Source organism: Pygocentrus nattereri, chromosome 4 (assembly GCF_015220715.1).
Source record: "Pygocentrus nattereri isolate fPygNat1 chromosome 4, fPygNat1.pri, whole genome shotgun sequence".
NCBI classification, from domain to species: Eukaryota; Metazoa; Chordata; class Actinopteri; order Characiformes; family Serrasalmidae; genus Pygocentrus; species Pygocentrus nattereri.
Genome location: NC_051214.1, coordinates 20,019,829 through 20,040,541, shown reverse-complemented (window position 1 = coordinate 20,040,541; position 20,713 = coordinate 20,019,829). Strand labels below are relative to the sequence as shown.

Sequence of the window (20,713 nt, the reverse complement as noted above, 5' to 3'; positions counted from 1 at the left end):
AAGCATTAAGAGTTCCTTTCACTGGAACCAAGGAGCCAAGCCCAACTCCTGAAAAACAAGTCTACACCATAATCCCCCCTCCACCAAACTTTACACTTGGTACAATGCTGTCAGACAAATACTGTTGTCCTGGCAACTGCCAAACCTAGACTTTTCCTTCAGATTTCCAGACAGAGAAGTGTGATTGGTCACTCTAGAAAACACGTTTCCACTGCTCTAGAGTCCAGTGGCGGTGTGACCTCTACGCACTATGTGCCTCAGCATCTGCTGACCCTGCTCTGTCATTTTACGTGGGCGACGACTCCGACCACAGTTGACTGTAGAATATTTAGGAGTGAGGAAATTTCACGACTGGACTTGTTGCACAGGTGGTGTCCAATCACGGTACCATGCTGGAATTCACTGAGCTCCTGAGAGCGACCCATTCTTTCACTAATGTCTGTAGAAGCAGTCTGCAGGCCTAGGGGCTTGGTTTTATACACCTGTGGCCATGGAAGTGATTGGAACACCTGAATTCAATGACTTGGATGGGTGAGTGAACACTTTTGGAAATAAAGTGTAGTTTTCCCATGTAAAAATGCCATCCGTTTGTTCGGGAAACCAATTCGCACATAGCTCTTCTACAAAACTACCCAGAAAGTAGAGTTACGTTGTGACAACTGACTGGTGCTCACAACACTGAAACACAATTCCTCAGAAAGTTGTGACAACATTGTCAGTACATTGTCACAGCTTCCTAGAATCCTTCTTAAGTTCCAGTATTCTGTGCATGGAACTCCATGGAATTTTGCAAAGTTTTTTGCCAGCAGGTAGTCATTTAAGCAACAGAACATGAGAGGGAGTGTGCTATCCATCCATCCATCCATCCATTATCTTCCGCTTCTCCGGGGTTCGGGTCACGGGGGCAGCATCCTGAGCAATGAGGCCCAGATCTCCCTTTCCCCAGCCACTAGCTCTCCAAGGGGGATTCCGAGGCACTCCCAGGCCAGCTGGGCGATATAGTCACGTGTCCTGGCTCTTCCCCGGGGTCTCCTCCCAGGTGGACTTGCCTGTGACACCTCCCGAGGGAGGCGTCCAGGAGGCATCCTAACCAGATGCCCGAACCACCTCAGCTGGCTCCTCCCGACATGAAGAAGCAGCGGCTCTACTCTGAGTCCCTCCCGGATGACCGAACTTCTCACCCTATTTTTAAGGGAGAGTCCAGACACCCTGCGGAGGAAACTCATTTCGGCAGCTTGTATTCACGATCTCATTCTTTCGGTCATTACCCAAAGCTCATGACCATAGTTGAGGGTGGGAATGTAGATCGACCGGTAAATCGAAAGCCTTGCCTTATGGCTCAGCTCTTTCGTTACCACAACAGACCGGTAAAGAGGCCGCATCACTGCACCAGCACCAATCCGCCTGTCAATCTCCCGCTCCCGTGTACCATCACTCGTGAACAAGACCCCGAGATACTTGAACTCCTCCACTTGAGGCAAGAGCCTATCCCCGACCCAGAGAGGGCTCTCTGCCCTTTTCCGCCTGAGAAGGTCTCGGATTTAGAGGTACTGATTCTCATCCCGGCCGCTTCACACTCGGCTGCAAACCAATCCAGCGAAAGCTGAAGTTCGCGGCCTGATGTCCCCAATAGGACCACATCATCTGCAAACAGCAGCGATGTGACCCTCAGGTCACCAAACCGAACACCCTCCACCCCCTGACTGCACCTAGAAATTCTATCCATAAAAATTATGAATAGAATCGGTGACAAAGGGCAGCCCTGACAGAGTCCAACTCTCACTGGGAACGAGTCTGACTTACTGCCAGCTATGCGAACCAAACTCCAGCTTTGTTTGTACAGGGCCTGAATGGCTCGTAGCAAAGAGCCATGTACCCCGTACTCCCGAAGCACCTCCCACAGAATACCCCGGGGAACACAGTCGAATGCCTTCTCCAGATCCACAAAGCACATATGGACTGGTTGGGCAAACTCCCATGAACCTGGATAGGGTGAAGAGTTGGTCCAGTGTTCCACAACCAGGGCGGAACCTGCACTGCTCTTCCTGGATCCGAGGTTCGACTATAAGCCGGACTCTCTTCTCCAGTACCCCTGCATAGACCTTACCAGGGAGGCCGAGGAGTGTGATTCCCCTGTAGTTGGAACACACCCTCCGGTCCCCTTTTTTAAAAAAAGGCACCACCACCCCAGTCTGCCAATCCAGTGGCACTGCCCCCGATGTCCACGCAATGTTGAAAAGGCATGTCAGCCAAGACAGCCCCACAACATCCAGAGCCTTGAGGAACTCAGGGCGGATCTCATCCACCCCTGGAGCCTTGCCACCAAGGAGCTTATTAAAAACCTTAGCGACTTCGGCCTTAGTAATGGACAAGCCTATTCCCATGTCCCCAGACTCTGCCTCCTCACTGGAGAACGTGTCGGTGGGATTGAGAAGGTCCTCAAAGTATTCCTTCCACCGATCAATGACGTCTTCAGTCGAAGTCAGCAGCACACCATCTCCACTATATACAGTGCTAGTGGCACACTGCTTTCCCCTTCTGAGTCGCCTGACAGTTTGCCAGTATGTTCAGTTCCTTCCTCCATATTATAGTTCCTTAACAAGCAGCTTGTTGCTATGTCAGAGTAACAAGCCCCGCCCACTCACTGCACAGCCGGTAGTTTGTTCTCCAGCTCCTTACACAAAATTCTCAAACTGTCGTCACCACTGAGCTGAACCTGATATTGGGTCAGTTTTATGGCTCAGTCTGATTTGGTCAGACTCTGAAGATCAGACACGTTTGTCGAATGGTATTGGGTTCATTTCTGCCTGATTCCAGGTTGTTTAGCTGTTCTTCTGTCACAGCTGCCGACTGAAAAGCTGCTCAGTGGTGACGACAGTTTGGGAATTTAGTGTTGTCTCATCTTCAGAGTCTGACCAAATCGGCTGTCAGTCAAATGTGACCTTAAAAGTGTCCGTCTTCTGTTTGTGGCAAAGTAAGAAGTAAAAACGTTCAAATGGCTTGAGCGTCTCCTACAGCTGTCAAAGTCATGCTTAGCACTGTTGTCTTAGCGGTGTGATAGTGTTTGTGAAAAACCTGTTAGAATGCCTCTCAACCAATCAGCTCGCGTGTCCAGAACTAATTGTTGTATAAAATAACATATGACAATGTTACTGAATAATGAGGCTGTGACATCTTTGTACAGACATCATAAACAGTACCACCTTCTGAAAAAACATAACAATGTTGTAAGAAAGTCAACAACACTGTGACAATGTTGTGCGCTTGTTGGGTAGCATGTTAAAATGTTAAAGCGTTTAAAAGATGCTGCAGCCTAAAGAGCAAAAAATGCAAATATTTATGATTATATCATTGATTTCATGCTTATTACTAATTGTCACTCAAAATTATGGGTGGGATTAAAAGGCAAAGTGCAGATGTTGTTTTTTTTTTATGAACCTCAGCTTGTAAGAACATTGCCAAACATGTTGAAGTTACAGCTTCACATTTACAGGCCACATTTAAACTGATTAATCAGTTATTAGTCGATTGAAATGCATAAACAATTGAATATCAAAATGTCATATGTGTGTGTTTGTGAAGCTGAAGGACTCCCATATGATTCCCTTGTGGAACATGATCCACAGTCTTCTGTAGCCAAAGACATTTTTATTTCTGAAAGCAAAAACATCTTCACACGTTTGATCTCTTTCTTTTAAAATGCTTGGCTCAGCTCTGATATCAGCCCCAAGCTGTTTCTTGGTTTACAAAGGTAGAGTGGTAATATTACTCTGGCATGAGAGGATTCTGCACAATCATCTCTGAGCAACTGTTAAAACAACATGGCCTTTCAGATGTCCTTCAAAACACTGGCAGACAGAGAAAAAAATTTCTTTGAAAAGCCACAGATAAGAGGTAATAAAGTTTTCAGAGTCTTGAAGCCATGCTGAGATCATCGTAGCTTTGGATGTGTGAGAAAGACTTAAGTATTTTTAGATTTGATTAGTTTTACATGGGGAGGTGGTGAAATGTACAGAACCACTAATATTGCACCAGTAGTACTGCACTTCAGTCTGGTCTTGGTCTCGAGGTAAGGGAGACATACAGAGAAGTGTGATTCGATGGGGAAGCGTGATTGGTCACTCCAGAGAACACGTCTCCACTGCTCTAGAGTCCAGTGGCGGCGCTTTACACCACTGCATTCCACGCTTTACATTGCGCTTGGTAACGTAAGGCTTGGATGCAGCTGCTTGGTCATGGAAAACCATTCTATGAAGCTCTCTACGCTGTTCTTGAGCTGATCTGAAGGCCACAAAGTTTGGAGGTTTGTATCGATTAACTACAGAAAGTTGGTGACCTCTGCGCACTATGCGCCTCAGCATCTGTGTCATTTTACATGGCTGACCACTTTGTGGCTGAGTTGCTGTTGTTCCCAATCATTTCCACTTTGTTATAATACCACTGACAGTTGACTGTGGAATATTTAGTAGTGAGGAAATAGGACTTGTTGTCCAGGTGCGTCCGATCACGTTCCACACTGGAATTCACTGAGCTCTTGAGAGCGACCCATTCTTTCACTAATGTTTGTAGAAGCAGTCTGCAGACCTAGGAGCTTGGTTTATACACCTGTGGCAATGGAAATGTTTGGAACACCTGAATTCAATTATTTGGATCAGTGTAGAGCGCTTCATGGAATGGGTTTCCATGGCTGAGCAGCTGCATCCAAGCCTTACATTACGTCACTGGACTCTAGAGCAGTGGAGATGTGTTCGCTGGAGTGACCAATCACACCTCTCCGTCTGGCAATCCGATGGACGAGTCTGGGTTTGGCGGTTGCCAGGACAACGGTACTTGTCTGACTGCACTGTGCCAAGTGTAAAGTTTGGTGGATTACGGTGTGAGGTTGTGTTTCAGGAGTTGGGCTCAGCCACTTAGTTCCAGTGAAAGGAGCTCTTAATGCTTCAGCACCAAGAGATTTTGAACTTTGTGGGAACAGTTTGGGGACGGCCCCTTCCTGTTCTAACATGACTGCGCACCAGTGCAAAAAGCAAGGTCCATAAAGACATGGATGAGCCCGTTTGGTGTGGAAGAACTTGACTGGCCTGCACAGAGTCCTGACCTCAACCCCATAGAACACCTTTGGGATGAATTAGAGTGGAGATTGTGAGCCAGGCCTTCTCATCACAACATCAGTGTCTGACCTCACCAATGCGCTTCTGGAAGAACGGTCAACAATTCCCATAAACACACTCCTAACCCTTGCGGAAAGCCTTCCTAGAAGAGTTGAAGCTGTTAAGGGTGGGCCAACATCATATTAAACCCTATGGATTAAGAATGGGATGTCACTCAAGTTCATATGCGTGTGAAGGGAGACGAGAGAATACTTTCGGAAACGTAGTGTATCTGTGTGTTATAATGTATTTACCTGGAACTTCAAAAGAATAAACAGGATGTGAGTTGGAGCTCAGGTGACTCAAATCTTTAGAGTCTTAAATAGTATGTATGTGTTGATACGAAACTGAATCTGAACTGAAACAGAAAGCAGGGACTCTCTCTATGGTTTTACTGGTTTCTGACCACGTTATGCAGGTGTAAACGGACTGCAAGAGAAAGCACGATTCGTCACAATGGTAATACCTGCTCATTTCGACCTTTTGACAACCCTGTTTTTTTTGTTTTTGTTATTTGATTTTCAGATATTTTATCATGCTATTTTAAAACTTAGTACATGCAGCCTGATGGGCATTTCAGTGTAATTAGCTTAGATGGTAATGGTGCTTACCATCATGCTACCCAAGTTTCTACCTCACACTTACCTGGGTAATGCCTAGAACCTGTGAGACATTTCATAGTAATTCATTTAGGCTGTCCTGGTACTTAACATCTTGTCAACTAAATTAGCTAGTACTTTGGAGTTTGTACGCCACACTTACCTGGTTAATACCTAGAACATAAGGGACTGTAAAAGACAAGGGTACCAATTTAATTTACCCTAATCATCCACCTAACCGTCAAAAGCGAATGCAGAGTGTCATTTACATAATTGCTAGCCTAGAAATGTAAAGTCAAAAGTCAACATTGGCACACAAAATCGATTTTTTTCATTATTTTTATGCTTCAGTGTTCAGAGTCATACATGTTAGATCAAGACATAGAGGCTTGATTTGGGTACTTGCAGACAATAAAAGCAAATGCTTATTTTAGCGGCTCCATAAAAACTTCTATTTCCACAAGATATGATGGGATGATCCTGCTTTTTTTTCTATGGTTCATTTTACAGTAAATAAAAGCTTCTAGAATCTTTACTGACATGGTAAAAATGACATCACCCCATAATCTCCATGTCCCGTCTGGACAGTGCTTTCGATAACCTTAGCACAAGCTTGAAGTACTGATTCATACAATTACACTCTCATAGACAATTCCGCAGAATTCGGGTAGTTGAAGATTTTTGGGTAACACTGCTGTTCATAAGGCTACATGACACCTACATAAGGTTGTCATTACAACTGACAAACCCTACATAACTATTAATAAATGCTTGTTCCAGTCATTCGCTATGAAGGTTACATCTGCCAATTTTGATCAAAGTCAGCTAAAGTAGCCTTTATGACAGATGACGCCTGTTGTAATAAGCACTTATAAACAGTTATGTAGGGTTATGTCATTTGTAACAGCACCCTACAGTAAAGTGTTACCGATTTTTGTTAGAAAGTGTAAAAACTCACTCAAAGGCAATGTAAGTCAGTATTGTGACCGCTGAGAAGATGGCAGAGATGCCACAGCCAATGTACGTGATAAAGGTGAGAATCTTGGTGTCCCTCTCATCGATTTCAACTGCAGCTCCGGAAATGTCCTGTAGAAGAAAACGGACAGTTTCCTTAAACTACACTTACTGCAGAGGTTTCTCTTACAGTCCTTACAGCATTTGTTCTTGATCTTGTCCAGATCCAAGCATATTTGAGTGAGGCGAGCCATGGCTAAAGACTAACAAATCAGACCTGACGTCTCGTCAGCTATGCATTCAGAGACAACATCCCCTTTAACTCATTAAAATTAACTCATGAAATCAGCAAGTGGGATTTTTTGTGTCACTGTGTTGCTTATCCTTACATAAAATAAGCAGAGTGCTCTTTAATACAGACATATCGAAAACATCTCTATGGTTTGTCTGCAAGTGTGTGATCACTAAGAGCTTATTTTGAGGTTGTTAAACCAGGGTAACAATAAAAGGTGACTGACGTTTATTGCTGTTTCAACTCCTGTTTCAGCTTCATTAGATCACATACATCATATATCAAAGTACATGTGACAGCAGCACTGAAAAAATACGTTAGTGATGAAGAAAAGCAGATTAAATGGCCAGGTTTTTTGCTCTGGATTACAGAACTAAATGGTTAAATAGCTCTGTTCGGATAGTTTTAGTTTCACATTGGATTCAGCTGATTCAAATGTACAAATCACATGTTAATTAAGCAATATAACACTAAAGGGTGTGTGTTGTCGTGTGATAACATCATGGCTGTGATCTGGTTGCCGTAGATCATCACAGCTGTGATGTTATTGGCGATAACACACTCCTCGAGTGTTCTACTGCTTTAATACAGTACTTGAGCACTTTATCACTATTCACCAGTGTCAGCTTTACATTTCCTGTTACACTTAAGTGATAGAATCTGAGAGAGAGTGTATTATCTTGAAATATCGGTGATAACTCACTCCTCGAGTGTTCTACTGCTTTAATACAGCAGTTAAATAAATACAGTAAGAAATGAATAAACTGGACCGTGAATGCGGCGTTTAATATGTTTTAATGTTCAGTTCCTTCCTCCAAATGAGTTCCTTAACGAGCAGCTTGTTGCTACGTCAGAGTAACGAGCTCCGCCCACTCGCAGCTCAGCCGGCAGTTCGTTCTCAAGCTCCTTAAACTAAATTCCCAAACTGTCGTCACCACTGAGCAGCTTTTTGGTCGACAGCTGTGACAGAAGAACATCTAACCAACCTGGAATCAGCCAGAAATGAACCCAACACCATTCTCCAAACATGTCTGATCTTCAGAGTCTGACCAAATCAGACTGAGCCATAAAACTGACCCAATATCAGGTTCAGCTCAGTTTGGTCAGTTTTTTCCAGATCAGTATTAATGTTGTTTTGTTCCAGCCAGTCTGTAAAGCTTCTTACAGCCTGTTTAGTTTGGCGAATGGTATTGGGTTAATTTCTGGCTGATTCCTGGTTGTTTAGCGTTTCTTCTGTCACAGCTGCCGACTGAAAAGCTGCTCAGTGGTGACGACAGTTTGGGAATTTAGTGTCGTCTCATCTTCAGAGTCCGACCACATCGGCTGTCAGTCAGATGTGACCTTAAAAGTGTCTTTTTTCTGTTTGTGGCAAAGTAAGAAGTAAAAACGTTCGAATGGCTTGAGCGTCTCCTACAGCCATCAGAATTGTTGCTTAGCAATGGCGTCTCAACAGAGTGATACAGTGTTTGTGAAAAAACACATGATGTTATGGTGAAACAGCACGATTACAAGGCCTCTCAACCAGTCAGCTCGCGTGGCCGGAACCAACTGTTGTATACTAAAATAAATCACATCTACACAATTTTGTCTTTAATGTAATTTACTCTTGGCAAAAGTCCTCTGACGTTGTGTCGTGATTCTGTAGTCAAGCCTATATTTGGAATTAGTTTAAATTTTTACAATTTTGACAAAATGTAGTTGAAAATTGCTGCATCTTTCAGAGTTCAGAGAAAAGAAAAATGTACATGGGACAAACAGTCTGGAACATCTATCAGGACTGGAACGTTTTTGTTTAAAAAGTTCCCACTATGGGCATAACGCAGACTACAGAATGACCACAACAACTCCACTGGTCTTTTGCTGTGTTGATGCAATATACTGAAAAATAACTGAATCAAGTAAATTTATCTCATCACATTTTCAGTGCAGTGGTTTGGAGAACCTACGATCAAGCAGATGTACAGCTCACCATCAGAATGCCAAAGTGTGTTAGGTGGCTACACAAACAGACTGTCCTGTTGCTGCTGGACTCAGAGCTGACCACACAACCCTCACTGTTCCAGCCTCCACTGCCATCTGTTAAACACAAATCCCAAAGTTACACCTTGCCTACTGACATGGTGACGTGGTCTTCTTATTGATGTAATCAAATACTTTGAATATTCAAGCATTCAAATTATTTACTAATTATTTACTAGAAATTACATTTAGATCAGGTCAAACTTACTTTGCATGGTGAAATCCCAAAACACACACTGTGGCTTTGCATTCTTCTGAAAGAGAAACAGATCTATATTAATTACCACTTGTTTTAATGAATGTATTTCCTTGGTTTAGAAATGAAGAGGAAGTATGTTTGGTTGGCACATTTTTTAGAAAGTAATTAATTGTACACCACACATTTCTAGTAAGATGAAAAGTAGTAGCTGCAACAAAAGTTTCAGTTCATAGCAGACATCAAAATGTGCACAGAACATGTACAAATCCATGTGCAAGAACCACATGGGCCTTTATGAAAGGTGTGTATGCACAGCAGTGGTGGACAGTATCTAAGTAAATGTAATTAGTTTCTGTACTTTAGTATTTTTTGTGTATCTGTACTGAAGTTTTTCCATTCTGGGTGACTTTTTACTTTCACTCCACTACATTTCAAAGTCTAATATCTGACTTTTTCCTCCACTACATTTTGAGAAATCTGTAGTTCCTTTTGGTTTCTGTGTGTATAAAAACGTAACATGTCAGAACAAAAGAAGCTCAAAGCAAGAGCACCAATCAGGGCACAGTGGTCACTTTGTTTAGAGCTTGTTTTGACCTGTTGGTCATACCGACCCAGTGCAGCACACGGTTCAACGTCAGCGCAGCAGCATAAAATTTTGGGAGTGCCTATGTAACCTAACATTGTGTGCCGCTTGATTCAGTTAAATCAGGCACATGAAAACATTTAAACATGTATTATAGCATGTAAAATGGAATTCATACTAATAAAGTAAAAATAAGTAGAAGTTTCACCCAAAAACTTTAACTTAAGCTAAAAATATAGTTTTCTGTACAATATTTAAACCTGAGCTCAGCGGCAGAATCACTGTCACGGTGAAATTGTCGCCCCTCCCAGTCCTGTCCATGTGTTCGTGTTGTGTTTTGGTTTAGTTTGCCCTTAATAAACGTTGCTTGTCTCTGCATATGCGTCCGCCTCTTCACTCCCCGGCGTTACAGAAATACTAACATCTTATTAAAACTGTAGTCAAAATTAAAACAGTACATCTCTACCTGCTTTTCAGCTAAATGTGTTTTTATTATTGTCATTACTTTTATTTTATTATTACCTTTAAGGAGAAATCTGGCTTTAAAAATTAAAAAGATGAAAAAAAAAACTCTTGTCTTAGTGTCCTGGCCAAAACAGGCAGTGACTTACACATTAGAAATCGTTCCCTTATAAAACAAATAGCACATTACAGAAAACGGAAAAGAGAAAAATCAGTTATCAACAGCGCAAAATTATTGTGAAAAATCTGAGATTCTGTACAATCCAGAATTTCACCTTAGAACATCTGGATGACCTCGTTTTCATCGCAACAGTTGAATTATGAAGATATTTTGATAAATCGGTGGAGAAAGGCTGAGAAGAATTGCTGATCTCCTTCATGAATCCATTCCAAATAGCAGCAGTCGACAAAATGCACAAACTGTGTACGTGAGTTAAAGTAGAGAGGTAAAGTATTACTCCTTTAAAAGTAGAAGTTCCTCCCTTTAGACCTCCACTTGAGTAAAAGTACTAAAGTATTTACCTTCAAATGTACTTAAGTTTAAAGTAAAAGTACTAAAAGAGTACTTTGGCTCTGATGTCCTGTTATCATTTTTATAACAAGACTCGCTTCATGAACTCATTTTAGGTGAAAATCCTCCAGTGACTCTCTTGGTAAACCAGTCTTTTAATAGAACGTCATTAATTAGTGACGCTGACGTCTATTAAAATGATCATAAGCACAAAACACTGAAGGTAAACAGTTTCCATCAGGGAGAACTGAGTGGTAGTGGTTAGACTGATACCTGAAGGGAGTGTAGATGGGCGATCTCTATTTGGACAGGATCTCTCAGATTGCTGATGGTGAAGTTGCCCACACTGCTGGCTACCACATAACTGTTCAAAGACAGGCCATTGCTCTGTTGGTCCTAAAGGAGGCAATTAAACAACACATATGTGCAAACTTTTTCACAGTATAGGGTCTCCGACCAGCACAGTGTGGCTGCACATCGGGTCATCAAAGTTAAAAGCCACAATCAGGGATTTAGCAAAACATTTCTGTTCACCTCAGTACAATAATGTACTAACCTTAACTGTAGATAATTGGGCTTTTCTTACTAAGAGCATTTAGAGCTTTATTTATTTATCTGTAGTTCTTTTATGTTGGTTCTTACCTCCAAACAGCTCAGTAAAATTGCTTAGAAAACAGCTGAGTAACACTGTATTCTCTGATTTTATGTGTCTATGAAGTATAGGATTGTTGGCTTGACATCCCTGATTGTGATGTTAAGGACGTTCATACATTAATAAAATAGATCGGCAAAAAAAAAAAAAAAAAAAAACCCAACATTTTAATTTCCAAAAAAGTTGGGATGCTGTGAAAAATGTAAATAAAAACTAAAAAAAATTAAAAAAAATGCAATGATGTGCAAATCATTTAACCCCTATATTTAACTGAAAATAATACAAAGACAACATATTAAAAGTTGAAACTGAGAAACTGTTGTTTTTTGAAATATATATCTTGAATTTGAAGTTGGGAGGAGGAAACAAAAGGCTGGTAAAGTTGTGTAATGCTACAAAAAATACCTGGTGGTTAATTGCCAACAGGTCTGTAACACGATCGGGTATAAAAGAGCACCAGAAGTAAAGATGAGGAGGGTTCACCACTCTGTGAAAGACTGCATGATCAAATAGAGCAGCAATTCAAGAACAACGTTTCTCAACGTAAAATAACAAAGAACTTCTGCTTTCATCGTCTACGGTACATAATATTAAAAGATCCAGAGAATCTGGAGAAATCTCTGTATCTGAGGGACAAGACCAAAAACCAGTATTTGCAGGCAGCACTGCATTAAAAACAGACATGATTCTGTAGTGGAAATCACTGCATGGGCTCAGAAACACTTCTGAAAACCAGTGTCTGTGAAAACAGTTCATCACTGCTTCCACAAATGCTGTTAAAACTAAAACACAAAGAAGAAGCCAAATATAAACAGATATCCAGAAATGCTGCCACCTTCTCTGGGCCTGAGCTCATTTAAAATGGACTGAGGGGAAGTGGAAAAGTGTCCTGTGGTCAGACAAATTAACATTTGAAATTCTTTTTGGAAATCATGGACACTGTGTCCTCCAGACTAAAGACCACTCAGCTTGTTATCAGTGCACAGTTCACAAGCCAGTATTCATGATGGTTTAGGGGGGCATTAGTGCACATGGCATGGGTGATGGGCTCATCTATGAAGGCACCATTAATGCTGAATGATACATACATGTTTTGGAACATAAGCTGCCGTCCAGATGACGTCCTTTTCAGGGAAGGCCTTGATTATTTCAGCAAGACAATGTCAAACCACATTCTCAATTGACTCAAATGAAAAATATGACAAAAGAGATCTTGAACTGATAAGCAGCTGAAATCCTGTATGGAATAAGAATGGAAAACATTTCACTTCCTAAACTACAGCCGCATCTCTTCAGTTCCCAAACACTTACAGAGTGCTGTTAAAAAAAAAAGAGGTGATGAAACACAGCGGTAAACATTTGGAATGTGTTGCTGGCATCAAATTCAAAATGGGCAGATATTTATGACAATACAATAGAACTGTATATATATATATATATATATAAATTAAACAATGCAGGTTCTCAGTCTTAACATTTGATACATTGTCGTTGTCTTATTTCCCTTTAAGAATTTAGTTTACATGATTTGCATAACATTGCATTCTATTTTTATTTACATTCTGCACAGCGTCCCAACTTTTTGGAAATGGGGTTGTAATTTACAGTGTTTTTTCCAGAAGCATTCACTTCAGACGTTTTTGGTGTCCAAGTTTTGCGTCCTTAGTTTAAAACTGCTAACAAACACTAGAAGTCAATAGTCACCAAAACTATTTCCACACATATATGCCAAAATCTTCATATATTTACCTCAGATTGCATCTATGAGCTACACAGACTATTGCACAAAAAAAATAACAATGCTAAAATGCCACTGACAGATCATCCCAATTTAATGTCAACCATAATGTCCCAATTTCCAGATCGATTCCACCTTCAAATGCTGGAAGGATGGAGCACAAGGCTGTGTTGTAAACGTCACTACATAGGTATAGTACAATTTTACCGACTTGCTTATCAAGTAACAATAAACTTAACAAAATGAGATGTTGCATCAATAAACAAAAGAAATCTGCTATATTACTACCCATTTCTTTTTAATGTAGACACATGCAGGCTGTGGCTTTGGCCACGAACCACAAACAAACCAGTAATGTTCAGTAAAGTTACTGCAAAATCTCTGTGTACATGTTGATCCTTTTTCACATTACGAAACAAGGAATATTTCCAAAAGGACGTTTTAAAATCTACAGCTGCACCAGAGAACGCCTCAAAGAAGTGAGTCTGAACGGACATGAACTCACCCTCCCTCTTCAGTTGCTTGCGTGTCGGTGTTATGAGTGAGTTCCCTGCAAAATCCAATTAAAACGTAGTCTTGCTCATCAATATTTATGCAAATAATGTTTTTTTTTTTTTTATAAACCAGAAATACACCACAGTATGCATCTTCACTCTGTTTTTGGTAACACTTTCTATGAATGTCTGGTTTGTAAACTATAAACACATTTATGACATATTATAATGCATTCATACAGCATTATAAACATGGTTCTACATATATAAAAATTAATTACACTGAATTACACTTTATAGCCATATTTATTACACATTATGGATTGTTAATATAATGCATTATAAATAGTGTTAATAACATGTTAAACTGTCAGTGCCAAAATAGTCACTGCACTTTTCTTAACCAGTGCTCTCACTTTAAATGTTACATTACATCAGTACCCATGAGCCCCTCCGCTAGAACACTTCACTCTGTATCCCTACACTACACTACAGTACAGTGATGCTGATTTCTGCTTGCGTTTTATTGTATATGCAGTGTTAAGTTAGTGCCAGGCAAACGGTGGTGTACATTTACAGTGGTGTACATTGACTTTCCCACATTGGGTGAAACACTGATGGCAGCACTAGTTTAAACTCTGACATCTGAAGCCTGTAATGAGCTTTATTGTGGATGTTTTAGTGTTTCAGTAAATCCTTCAGTAAATACTTCAACTTGAAGCCTCACTCTTAACACTGGAGGACGCTTCAGTGCAGTACGCCTCACTTTACTTTGAGTGGACAAATACAGCTTATGAGCTCTTATACTTTGTTATGAACAGTACATATAATGCATAATGTTAACAATTCATAATGCATAGTAAGCATGGCTATAACGTCCAATGCATATTTATAAATATTTATAGCCATGTTTATAATGCCTTAAAAATGCATTATAACATGTTAAGAATCTGTTTATAGATGATTACAAAGTTGACATTCATAGAAAGTGTTACCATGTTTCCTTTAACAATCTTAAACTTGGATTGAGTTTGGGATTAAGGTTGTTTACCACTTGCAATCAATATCCGTCATTTCAGTTTATTATCATCCATCAGAATGAATGGTATACGTTGCGAAGTCCTGATGTGGTGGAGGAGTGTAAACGCAGCGTGAGGTGCTACAGTAAAAGTGCTGCACTGCTTAAATTTGAACACAAAACTTTGACTTCCAGTGTTTGTTAGCAACATTAGCCTCATAGCTTCATTTCTAAACTAAAGAAGCACATATCTTGGCTGATCGACTGCATTTTGGGGTAAACAGAAAACCATGTACATTTGATGCCTTTAGATGTATGATATAAGTAAAATTTTCCAAGCAATGTGAGGAGGGCACCACACGTTTGTTAGGTATTAATACATATTAAACAGGACTCAGATGCACTCGGATGACTGTACGAACTGGTTAATGATGAAAAACGTTTTCCACTTTAGAACAGCACTGATTTTAAATAATGCATAGCAAACTAGCTGCAAGACCACCACACTCAGCAGGAGCTTCTTCCCACAGGCCGTCAGATGACTCAACTCCCTCCAACACACAACACACAGGCCTACCAGGACTCTCAAACCCCTGAACACACACAGGCTGTCTGAACACTTTCTTAGAACTCTGTCTTCTATATAAATTCTTTTTCTGTGTAATATTTACTATTCTCTCATCACTTGAGCACTTATCACTATTCACCAGTGTCAGCTTTACATTTCCTGTTACACTTAAGCGATAGAATCTGACAGAGAGTGTGTTATCTTGAAATATCGGTGATAACACACTCCTTGGGTGTTCTACTGCTTTAATACAGCAGTTAAATAAGTACAGTAAGAAATGAATAAACTGGCCGTGAACGCGGCGTTTAATATGTTTTAATGTTCAGTTCCTTCCTCCAAATTATAGCTCCTTAACGAGCAGCTTGTTGCTACGTCAGAGTAACGAGCTCCGCCCACTCACTGCACACTGTTCATTCTCCAGCTCCTTACACTAAATTCCCAAACTGTCGTCACCACTGAGCAGCTTTTCAGTCAGCAGCTGTGACAGAAGCCAGAAATGAACCCAACACCATTCACCAAACGTGTCTGATCTTCAGAGTCTGACCAAATCAGACTGAGCCATAAAACTGACACAATAAAAAACAGAAAAGCTGCTCAGTGGTGATGACAGTTTGGGAATTTAGTGTAAGGAGCTGGAGAACGAACTGCCGGCTGTGCAGCGAGTGGGCGGAGCTCGTTACTCTGATGGCTCAGTTTATTCATTTCTTACTTTATTTATTTAACTGTTGTATTAAAGCAGTAGAACACTCGAGGAGTGTGTTATTGCCAATAACTATCTATGGCCACCAAATCACAGCCGTGAAGTTATTTCACGATAACACACTCCCTCCTGGGTTCTACTGCTTAAATAACACTATCACTGAGAACAATGTGCAATTTTTTGTTTCTATACAACGTGCAATATTTGTAAGTTTTATGTCTGTCTATACTGTCTATATTATTGCACGTCGCAGTTGGAGAAATGTCTCATTCAGCTCTGCATTGTTTGTTGTACAGTCTCAATGACAACAAAGCTCACTTTGACTTTAACTTTGAAGTCAAGAGTTGGAGCTTTCACGGTGCAACTGGCCTGCTGCTCAAATAATTAATTAATTACAAAGAAATTTGCACAATTAATTACATTCAAATTTACATTCTGTTTCAATAAGTGACAAAAAAGGATTTTTCTGTTCTTGCAGCAAAATAACAAAAATGTTCAAATAAAAAAAAAAAAGTCAAATAAAATGTCAAGATATAAAAACAAATGTGCTACTGACAAACTTTAAAGTCCATATTTCTGACAGAATTTCTCTGGTAGTTTGGATTAGTTATGAGCACGAAACAATTAACACCAAATGACAAGCTTTTGTTATCAACAAGAACTGTGACTTCTCAGGGTTAGCCCTTTAAAAGACTGACTCTGGCAGTTAGTGTGCTCAGTCATAGAGTATTATTACCGTACCATTATTGATCCAAAATGCTGTAGATAAAGACATGCATCAGAATTTGAACAAAGTAGGCTGATTTAATACAAAACCAACAATAAATTTTATTCAGCACATGATAACTTTAGATGAGATTCACTCGATTCCCAAAAACTGCAGGTGGAAACATACAAGGAGAAAGTTCAAGAACAACTCTTGGGTCAGAACTCACCTGGAAGAGCCCAGTTTTGCTAAAGAACATGAAATTTATTCTGGAGATGGTCTCAATGTCGGCGGTGCTCAGGTTATTCAGTAACGTGGCAGGCAGTGTGACAGCGGCCAGCGGGTTCTGGATTTCTGACTCAAAATGAATCTAAGGAGAGAGCATACAGAGAGAAGCATCAAACAACCAGGACTGTGAGTGTTAACTGAGCTCATATAAAAACTCATATATGGCTGGTTTACCAAAAAATAAAAAATAAAATAAATTCATTTAGTGATTTATTTCATGCAAACCACAGCACTCCCACAAGTAATGTAAATGAGACTGAGCTAAAAAGGCAGCTGTTGAGCTGCACTGGTTGAATGCTGTCATTATGTTAATCTAACTGACAAAACTTAAGCTTCAACTTCCGCACTATGACTTTGTTTGTTCCCACATCCAATTCACTGTTGAGGTCCACCTCTAAATTACCAGACGGAAAAGTGTTGCTTCTATCATAATTATAGCAGTAGTTGTACACCTGAATATACACCAGTCAGGCGTAACATTACGACCACCTCCTTGTTTCTATGCTCATTGTCCATTTTATCAGCTGAGAAATGCTGCTCAGTGGTGACGACAGTTTGGGAATTTAGTGTCGTCTCATCTTCAGAGTCGGACCAAAACGGCTGTCGATCTTAAAAGTGTCCGTTTTCTGTTTGTGGCAAAGTAAGAAGTAAAAATGTTCAAATGGCTTGAGCGTCTCCTACAGCTGTCAGAGTCATTGCTTAGCACGGCGTCTTGATGGGGTGATATAGTGTTTGTGAAAAACCTGTGATGTTATGGTGCGGTTAGAATGCTTCTCAACCAATCAGCTCACGTGGCCGGAAATAACTGTTACATAATATAGATATCAGATCATTTAGTGTTTATAATTCCGTTATGTTCATGTGTACTCGTGTTTTGCTATGAAAATAAATCAATAAATGAACAACTTTTTTTTAAACTGGTGGTAAATTTATTTATAGGAGCTGTTACCAGGGAAACTCGATTAACCACCACTGGACACAGGCCTAATATTACGACGACGATGACTACTACTACTACTACTATACTACTACTACTACTATACTACTACTACTATACTACTACTACTACTATACTACTACTACTACTACTACTACTATTATTATACTATACTACTACTACTACTAATACTAATGCTAATAATAACTTATTCTTCCAGGGACCGAGATGGTCATTAACTCTAAAGTGTACATGGGAGCAAAGAAAGTGATGTACTGTGGTTATTTTCCACATGGTTCTATGGTTCAGGTGTACAATCAGTCATCTATTTCTTTTGAAGTTCGAACCTGCGCACTCGTCTCCAGCAGATTTTCGCTCCTGCCGTTTTTATGACTTAAGCAAGCAGTAGGACCAGATGGTGTGAATCAGTGACCAGAGGGGAGGAAAAAGAAATCCCTGCCCCTCTGAAGTTTGAAAGCGTAATGCTCAGGCATGTTTCTCTGCACCCAGAGAGGCACTTGTGTATAACAAACGAATGACATACAACTGAAATGGTTAACATCAAGAGCCTCCAGAGACCCTGTGAACTGATGCAGAACAATGGAAGAATGCGAGGAAAGAAATGAAGGCGAGCTGATGACAGCTCTTTAATGTGTTTATGTGTTTTAAGATAATGTGGAAGTTATGAGTTTACTCCCTCCTACTGTATAGAATCACAATATCAGCAACACAAATCAAATCAAATGCTCTGAAAGCAAAATTTCAGAATGAACATGCAAAGCAAGCCGAGGTGTTCTCTGCTTTTTGAGGTAAACCAGGCCTTTCACTTTTTTTCTCTCGTCTTCCGAGTCACCTTGAGGCAGGGTGAAGTTACTCTTTCCATTCATAAACTTTCCTGGGCTCTTTACCCATTGGCTTAGGTTCTGGCCAATAGACATGGCACAACATGCCACATCTCCTTACTGTGGATTTATTGTTAGAAACCCACTGTAAAAGCACTCATAGAAAGCCAGAGATCTTTGGGTGGTGGGATAATAGCCGTTACTTAGAAGGCCTACGTAAAGAAGCAGCACACACTGAAAAATCAACTGAAATGATTTTGTTGCAGGTCAGAACGAAACCTCTTTCTCCAAAACAGTAACTTTTCAGAAAAAGGAAAAAACTTGTAATGAAAGTTAATGTCACACGATTTATTTCCAAGTAATTCTGGATCATTTCTACTGGTTTGTTCTTCTCCCTGCAAGTATTAAAGAAGAAACGGTGGATTCAAAATGTTTTTGTCTGAGGAGCTTGAAAGAAACAAGCAAATACAATGCATCATTGTTTTTGGCATACACAAGACATGAAGACTTAGATATTAGCAGTGGTGGACAGTAACTAAGTAAATGTAATTAGTTTCTGTACTTTAGTATTTTTTCGTGTATCTGTACTGAAGTTTTTCCATTTTGGGTGACTTTATTCTTTCACTCCACTACATTTCAAAGTTTAATATCTGACTTTTTCCTCCGCTACATTTTGAGAAATCTGTTGTTCCTTTTGGTTTCTGTGTGTATAAAAACGTAACATGTCAAAACAAAAGAAGCACAAAGCCAGAGCACCAATCAGGGCACAGCGGTCACTTTGTTTAGAGCTTGTTTTGACCTGTTGGTCATACCGACCCAGTGCAGCACACGGTTCAACGTCAGCAGAGCAGCGTAAAATTTGCTTGTTTGTTAAAAGTGATTTCAGAGCCACTCGGTTCTCCCTGATGGAAACTGTTTACCTTCAGTGTTTTGTGCTTATGATCATTTTAATAGACGTCAGCGTCACTAATTAATGACCTTCTATTAAAAGACTGGTTTACCAAGAGAGACACTGGAGGATTTTCACCTAAAATGAGTTCATGAAGCGAGTCTTGTTATAAAAATGATAACAGGACATCAGAGCCATAATTACTCTTTTAGTACTTTTACTTTATACTTAAGTACATTTGAAGGTAAATACTTTAGTACATTTACTCAAGTGGAGGTCTAAAGGGAGGAACTTCTACTTTTACTGGAGTAATATTTTACCTTGCGTGTCTCTACTTTAACTCAAGTACATGGTTTGTGTACTTCGTCCACCACTGGATATTAGGGGTGGACAATATGGTAATATGCCATTGTTATCATGATTTATTGCATCTCTATACCTTTTTCTGAATATTTAATGGGTATCACTGGTCCTTCTACAATACTGAATGATATTATGTATAACTGACTTTATAGACCGATTTAGACCAATTATAGAGCCTGTAAGCAATCAGTGGGCAGCACCTTACTGTAGGTTATGTTCATGAAGCTACACTACACCTACATAAGCCTCTCATAACAAAAGACATTTACACCAATCAGGCGTAACATTCTGACCACCTCCTTGTTTCTACGCTCATTGTCCATTTTATCAGCTCCACTTACTGTATAGGTGAACTTTGTAGCCCCTTTTACCCTGTACTTCAGTGGTCAGGACCCCCATGGACCCTCACAGAGCAGGTACTATTTGGGTGGGGGGGTCATTCTCAGCACTGCAACATTGGTGGTGGTGTGTTAGTGTGTGTTGTGCTGGTCTGAGTAGATCAGACACAGCAATGTTCCTGGAGTTTTTAAACACCTCGGTGTCGCTGCTGGACTGAGAATAATCCAGCAACAAAAAATATCCAGCCAACAGCGTCCTGTGGGCAGCGTCCCGTGACCACTGTTGAAGGACTAGAGGATGACCAACACAAACTCTGCAGCAGCAGATGAGCTGTCGTCTCTGACTTTACATCTACAAGGTGGACTGACAAGGTAGGAGTGTCTAATAGAGTGGACAGTGAGTGGACACAG

General features: G+C 40.3%; 1 protein-coding gene across 3 annotated transcripts in view; it reads right to left on the bottom strand.

The window, feature by feature from the left end:
* The window catches only part of adgrg6 (adhesion G protein-coupled receptor G6), a 121,094-nt gene that overhangs the window by 28,768 nt on the left and 71,613 nt on the right, over window positions 1-20,713 (bottom strand). For all 3 annotated transcript variants that reach the window (XM_037537391.1, XM_017701075.2, XM_017701076.2), the window contains 5 exons: window positions 16,875-17,015; window positions 11,043-11,165; window positions 9,223-9,268; window positions 8,965-9,071; window positions 6,708-6,835 (listed from right to left, as the gene is read on the bottom strand). In XM_037537391.1, the coding sequence (XP_037393288.1) occupies window positions 6,708-6,835; window positions 8,965-9,071; window positions 9,223-9,268; window positions 11,043-11,165; window positions 16,875-17,015 (545 nt within the window). The remainder of the gene's footprint in view (window positions 1-6,707; window positions 6,836-8,964; window positions 9,072-9,222; window positions 9,269-11,042; window positions 11,166-16,874; window positions 17,016-20,713) is intronic.